This window comes from Triticum dicoccoides, unplaced genomic scaffold (assembly GCF_002162155.2).
Source record: "Triticum dicoccoides isolate Atlit2015 ecotype Zavitan unplaced genomic scaffold, WEW_v2.0 scaffold256002, whole genome shotgun sequence".
NCBI lineage: Eukaryota > Viridiplantae > Streptophyta > Magnoliopsida > Poales > Poaceae > Triticum > Triticum dicoccoides.
Genome location: NW_021254551.1, coordinates 1 through 7,221, shown reverse-complemented (window position 1 = coordinate 7,221; position 7,221 = coordinate 1). Strand labels below are relative to the sequence as shown.

The 7,221-nt window shown below is 47.4% G+C and overlaps 1 protein-coding gene across 1 annotated transcript; it reads left to right on the top strand.

Moving 5' to 3' along the window:
* Positions 1-92: 92 nt before the first annotated feature.
* On the top strand, positions 93-2,868 carry LOC119345603 (probable ethylene response sensor 1). Its single transcript, XM_037615612.1, has 2 exons — positions 93-1,469; positions 2,258-2,868. Exons 1-2 carry the CDS (start codon positions 579-581, stop codon positions 2,288-2,290), a joined length of 924 nt encoding a protein of 307 aa, XP_037471509.1. The 5' UTR covers positions 93-578; the 3' UTR covers positions 2,291-2,868.
* Positions 2,869-7,221: the final 4,353 nt, after the last annotated feature.

Below are 7,221 nucleotides of genomic sequence, written 5' to 3'. Positions count from 1 at the left end.
TTCTTCTCGTCCTCGTCTCTACTACGGCAGACAGTGCAGTCTCTCTTGCTCCATGCTGCATCCATCGACCATGGTTTAGGTCTGGCAGCGATCTCTCTCATGGGTTACCCAGATCTGAAAACCAGGCTGCAGCTGGGATCCCGGAAATATTTGACATGCTAAGCTTACTCGCGACTTTACTTGATATGGATATGTTAAGCAGGACCCCTACTCTTTTGTGGAAATTGAAATGCCGCATCTAGTTTGAGAATAGCTATTTAGGCTGCTTCATTCCACATCTAGTTTGCTTCACCCTAGGACACTTGGCTACTTAGATTTTTACAAATCTCTGCTCAACGTGCATCAGTTCATACACCTACCACATACTACCATGGAAGTACCTGAATTTATGTTCTTTATACTTGTTTTTCTTCAATTAATGAATCTGACTTGCTTGATTACTCAAAAATTCTAGTATCTTATTCTCACACTCGGACTGATTTTCGATTAATCTTCTTCAGGGAACAAGTGCAGGCCAGGAAGACAAGTAGACAACAACGACACTCTATAGTTAGGCATCCAGGCTCCAGATTAACTAAATGGAGGGCTGTGCCTGCATCGAGCAGTTCCGGCGAACTGACGAGCTCCTCATCAAGTACCAGTACATCTCGGACTTCTTCATAGCCCTCGCCTACTTCTCCATCCCACTCGAGCTGATCTACTTCGCCAAGAAGTCGGCATCCTTCCCCTACAGATGGGTGCTCCTCCAGTTCAGCGCCTTCATAGTCCTCTGTGGGGCCACCCACCTCATAAACCTCTGGACCTTCACCAAGCACACCAGGACCGTCGACATCGTCATGACGGTAACCAAGGTCACCACGGCCGTCGTGTCCTGCGCGACGGCCCTCACGCTCATCCATATCATACCTGATTTGTTGGGTGTCAAGACGAGGGAGTTGTTCCTCAAGAAGGCCGACAAGCTCGACAGGGAGTTGAGCCTCATGCGATCGCAGGAGGAGACCGGGAGGCATGTCAGGATGCTCATCCATGAGATCAGGAGCACGCTTGACAGGCACACCATCCTCAAGACTACTCTGGTTGAGCTCGGGAGGACGCTGGGTCTGCAGGAATGTGCTTTCTGGATGCCGTCGAGGAGCGGTTCGAGCCTTGAGCTAACTCATACCATGCGCCACCACATCCCCACGGGCTCTTCTGTGGAGATTAATCTCCCTGTTGTCAACCAAGTCTTCAGTACCAACCGGGCTATTATAGTGCCACATACATCTCCTTTTGCGAGGATCCACCCTGTTCAAGGGCGGCATGTCCCACCCGAGGTGGCTGCTGTGAGAGTCCCGGTGCTGCATCTTCCAAACTTTCATCCTGAGCTTTTGGCAAAAAGCTACGCAATTATGGTTTTGATGCTCCCATCTGATAGTGCAAGGAAGTGGCTTGCTCATGAACTCGAGCTCATCGAGGTTGTCGCCGATCAGGTTGCTACTACACTTTCCCCTGATATTTTTAGAACACCATTTGTCTTGAGTTAATTTAAAAAAAACCTCTTCAAAGTAGAATAATCAATAATTTAATGTTTGTTCACTGCTGCACACTGAATAAATGATATGTGAAAACTGCAAACAACAAGAAATAGCTAGCTATACACCGGTGTAGTGCATGAAACCATATGCAAGTCTTGAACACTTTGTACACATCTTGAATGGAGTGGAATGCAGGTTAGCATGCTCCCTGCGACAACCATGTTTGTTGGTTAGGTATATGGTGTTATTTCATAATTTGCTTAGAGGATATATCATATATGTTCAACTTCTGATGCAGGTTAAGTCAAGCATAAGTTATTTCCTTAGCTTGGGTACTGTAAGCTTAAATTTATTTATAACTACATAAATTAGCACTGTGTTCAAGCTACACATCAGTAAAAAGAGGAAAGGAATGCAACAGTACAATATTAGGAAAGATGTGTAGTTAATAATTTTTCTGATGAACATAAATCAACCTTCTCTGTAGTTTTTCTTTTTCTGTTTTTCAGTCGAAAAGCCATGTCAAAGAGTTCTAACAGTGTGCTCCTCTGAATAACTGCTACCAGCACTTTGTTTTCTTTTAAATGGACCTGGGCGTTAAGCCCAGTCCTACAAAAGGACATTCACAAAAACTTACCTATATATTGATATACATGGTGTATTAGCATGCATTCTGCATGGGTTAGAAAAAAACTAGGATTCTACAACTTTTTTAATGAGATCATATATGGTACTCTTCTCAGGTAGCTGTTGCCCTCTCATGCGGCAATTCTTGAAGAATCAATGTGAGCACGTGATCTACTGACGGAGCAAAATGTCGCCCTGGATTTAGCTCTGCGAGAGGCTGAAATGGCAATACATGCTCGCGATGTCAACAGGGTGGGGGTTGAACTTGTGGGGCCTGAGGACGCAGACAACCTCGCTACCATCGACTCATCTGCTTCTGCAGCCAAGGTGCACAACGCCAAGCCATGATCGACGAGTCTGCCCCAACTTCGCCCGACACCGATGCGTCACTTCTACCCACCAAGAAGTACTCCTTGATCCAAATCCTACTCTCTATTTGCCTTTGCTTGCACCCTATAGGTGCCCCAAAGGCCCAAACTGTTTCCTTTGCTGCTGCTGCGACAGCACTATCTATCTGAACCTATGTAGTTTAAATTTGGCCCTGCTCTGTGCAATCTATCTGGATTTGTGCTAAGTTATGCTATTTATCTAGAAACGTGTGCTTACCTTGTGGTGCATCTCGGTGCCGATAGCGAACACAATGCTATCCTTGATCTCTTGGTATGTTCGTGAAAACTGCAAACAGAAAGAAATAGCTAGCTACACACTCCCGTACTGCATGAAACCATATGCAAGTCTAGAGCACTTTTGTACATCTTCAATGGAGTGGACATAATCAACCTCTGGTTTTTCCTTTTCTGTTTTTCAGTCAAAAAGCCATGTTAATGTGATCTTCTGGGCCTGGCACTCTGTTGTCTTTTAAATGAACATCTTCTCTCAGAAACAGAGCATAGAAAGTGTTTCTTACAACTTATAAGTAGTACTGAACATTATTTGGCCTCTCTTCCTATTTGTAAAAAATAATCTCTGGCAAGAACATTATTTGGCCTCTCTCTCTCTAATCCGCTTAACCACCATTTCTTGCTCCTCTTTCCTATTCGGAAATTTTGAAGGACGAGGCGCCTTAAGGGCATCACAGGAACTACACTGCTCATCTCCCCTCAGAACTATCTTCTGCAAGTTGGGACATCGCTCCAACATTGATCTTAAAAACGTAAACTGGTGTTCTAGTGATTTAAATCCAGCGAATTCTAGCTCTTTCAGAAGCTTGTTCTCCGAGCTGCTGTCCAAGTGCATTTCCCACCGAGGAGTGCTTCTGGTAAGGTAGGAAGCTGGTCTGGCCTCACCCACATCGCATACATGTTCCCATACGTGCATTTGTGTGAGAGATACATTACATATGTCATTGGAATCAAGTTTTAAACAACTTCCCACTAAAATTTGTGAAAAACTAAAGCTCCAAAGGTGGACAAAGAAATCAATCAATGTGCAACATTTCGATAGATGGTGCTGCTGCAAGAAAGGCCTTTGTCCATAAAATGTCAAATTCAACAAATATACCACGTAGAAACAGCTTCCTTAGTTTGCTGAATGCGGTGCAGAGTTCCTCCATTTCAGGTTGCAACCAAAGCTGATCACAACATTAAATAAACAAACAAAATGAAATTATCAATTAATAGTTTGCAAGGACAAAAATGAGAATATCAATGAATAAAAACATCATGCATGATATAATTTTCATAAATGTGACAACATGACGAATACCAAATGAAGGCACAATTAGCAAAAATGAAGTAGTACTTACATTTTCTCCTTGGAAATCCAGAGTGAGAGTATGTATACCTGTTACTCCACATAGAAGCTCACTTAACTTCTCCAATTTTGGGAGGCAGACCAGGTCAATTCTCACAAAGTGACACTTTTCGATTTCTAGGACACAAAGTTATGAGTCTGGTGCATCAATATTGAAGAGGGAAAAGGAACCAGTGTCACAATGAAAAAAGTTTAGATGCTCCAGTTGCTTGCAGCAGTCAAAGAGGACATGGTGCATGTCTAATCTGTCAAAGCCTACAATTTTCAGAGAGAGCTTTGCGAGGCAGTGGAGCACACTGGGGTAGGCAGTGAAAAAAGAATATACTTCTTGAGCTCGCTGCAGCATATCCTCCTCAACACGGTCCAAAGCATCTGTCTCATCAAGAATGGTGAGATCCAAATCTTTCAACAAACCACTGTCGATTGCATCATCTATCACCGGGCCAACTTCGCACAGGAAAGTATTGATCAAATAGAGCTTAAGCTGCAAACTTGAAATAGTGGATTCTCTTTGTTGTTTATCCAGCAAACTTTTGGTTGCTTTGGTCAAAGACGCCATAGCTTGTTCCATATCATTTGCCTCAATAGGGTCAGCGCACGGAGCGGATAGGAAATCCCTGACATCAATCGGGAGCTCAGGCAGCAACCAAGGAAGCTGCCTCCACCGTGTAGAGAGCACACTTGTCCCTGCAGTCACACGTGAACTGACTCTTCCCAAGATGGACAGTAAAAGATCGTTGGTCAATGTGCTGAGCCTATTTTCTCCGTCCAGTTGTTGCAACATAAAAAGGATCCAGTATTTAGCTGGCACATAACTGAATTCAGAAATCCCAAACAGGAACTAGTCATACATGTGGACAGGAACTATATTTTCTCTATCGCGTAAATTGTTTGATTATCCCTACTACAACTACTACTACAGTCTCTGAAATTTGAATTCCAAGATGGAAATGCAACTAGCGCTGCTGATTAGTAGTATCCATCTGACGGCTAGACTTGCCTGACCGCGTGGCTACAGTGCCATCTAAAGTAAGCAATGTGCTCTTGCCACGAGCTCGCCGGGACCATAGCCAGCACCAGTTGACGGCTGCGACCACCGCAAGCCACTGGATGGTGGATGAGAACGCCCATGGCCATGGCGACCGGTCGCTACACGCCCGAGGCACACATTGTCAGGAAACCGACGGCACGCCCGAAACCGAGGTTGGGTGTGACTAGACGGAGCGGCCGAAAGAAGTAAGAGCATCTACATCCGGGTCTTAAACCCGCCGGTCAGGTCATATTTTTTTAATTTAGATTGGACGTCTCAAACGGGTCTCAAATGTCTGGGCTATATCCAGCTTAAATATGGGGCGGATATGTGGGTGCCCGGGCGTGTCTGGGCACGCCCGCCACATCGGTCTGACGATGGGGTTCCACACGGAAACACCTAGAAACTCGGCGCTTCGACAGACGCCGCGTCCGTCGTTGCGGCGTGAACACCGCATGGCCAACGCTGGAGCGTCGCTACGAGATCCGGGCGAGGCAAGCTGCACGCGCCGCCCGCATCGTTGTCAAGCTGCCTTCGGATTCACTGGAGCCGGAGGAGGAGCAACCGGAAAAAGAGGAGAAGGAGGAGATGGCTCCGATGAAGGTGGAGGAGCCGGAGCTGCCGAGCTTCAACATGGAGCAGGTGGAGTTCGCGGTCGCCTAGTCGACGAGATGGCGAAGTAGCGGACCATCCTGGAGTCCAAGATGAGGCCTATGTGGATGCCAACCAGGCGTTCCTCCGGCGGGAGCAGGCGGAGTCCGACGCGCTCTTCGCCGCTAAGATAGAGGCGGAGGAGGCGGAGCTGCAGCTGCCGCCCATGCTGCCAGAGTCAGGCATGGAGATCGTCAACATCTCCGACGACGAGTAGCTAGGTGATCGACATAGTACATATGCTTATTTTAGTTTGCATGTCTTTGTATGGATTTGAGATTCTAGTATAAGATGTCCGGATGCAACTATTGAAATTTAAGGCATGTGCAGTCATTGCGACGCGTCCGCGGACGTTTAAGGGGCTGGATTTGTCAAGTCCAACTGTAGATGCTCTAAGGCACGAGAGCAGGGCTTCACCTTGGGGCTGCACGTGCGGAAGTCGTGGGTGCTCCTGAGGTCCGACGGCTACTCCTTCATCGGCTCCTGCGCGACGACCATTGCCGGCGGCGAGGTGGGCGACGAAGGGGGTGACACAGCGCGGGTTCGGCGGCGAGAGCTACCGGCGTACGAAATCGGGACGGGATTGGGGAGTTTTCCTTTCCTTTTGGTTGGCTCGTGCGACGGAAGGCCTAGATGCGTTTGGTTAGTCAATCCAGGATCATGGTGTGGTTTTTGAAGTGTTTGGTGGCCTGGGCCGCATTAAAATCCGGGCCCGCGTGAACTTTAAATCACTCACCGGCCTGCTCGTTTTTGCAGCGAGGCAAGCCCGTGGGATGCGAAGGGGCGAACATGGAAACATCAGACGCGTAATTTCTCAAAAAAAAAAAATCTGCTTGCATGTGTTTTACTGGGAAAAAAAAAAGATTGAACGCGCGGGGACATGCGGTAGAAACCGCGTCGGCTCCTGTCGCGGCATCATAACTTCCCTCACCCATCGCTCACTCTCCCCTTCTCCCACCACTTCACTCTCCTCACATCGCTCAACCTCCTCTATGTCTCTCCACGGATGCGACCACAAGGTCCACATGGCCAATGATGAGCATCGGATGCAAGCACTCCCTCCGTATCAATGGCATTATGTACTCCAACCCCCCTAGCATAGATAAGGCATCGCCCTCGATTTACCGTGGATTGTAGATTGCACCTATTGGATTGACAGTTAGTAGGCTTCGATTGTGATTTGGGACCGATTGAATCGATTTTAGGGTTTGACCACACATGGGTAGGGATTGATTGGATTGACAGAGGCGGTGCCTGTGGGTGTCATCATCTTCCCGAAGTCTCCGTTGTGGTTGCTCCTTTCATTTTGTCATCTCCGAATGAAAATATAGATCTTTGTATCGAGCAATGGAGGCGCTTCGGTGTTGTGTCCTTCCTGAGGCACCGCGGTTTCGTCGACTCTTAACTTCACCTCCTCACGCTATTCATCGGGAAGGGCACCAGCGGCTCACTATGGACGCTCCGAGAGGTGCAGTGTGCAGCAGGCGCCGGATATGAAATAGGCATTGGAGACCTCCTATATAGCGTCTTCTGCGCCATTTTGCTTAGCTGGCGCTCACGCAGAAGGTCGATTGGGCTGCCCCGTTAAGCACGAGCACTCGATCACACATTGCTCCTCCTTGCTCACTCGGGTCACATGTCACTCGA

Bases quoted from the DNA above. Each gene is read 5' to 3' on its own strand.
- LOC119345603 (XM_037615612.1), top strand. From the start codon at position 579: ATGGAGGGCTGTGCCTGCATCGAGCAGTTCCGGCGAACTGACGAGCTC. The intron at 1,470-2,257 runs GTTGCTACTACA...TACTCTTCTCAG, and splicing joins TCGAGGTTGTCGCCGATCAG to GTAGCTGTTGCCCTCTCATG.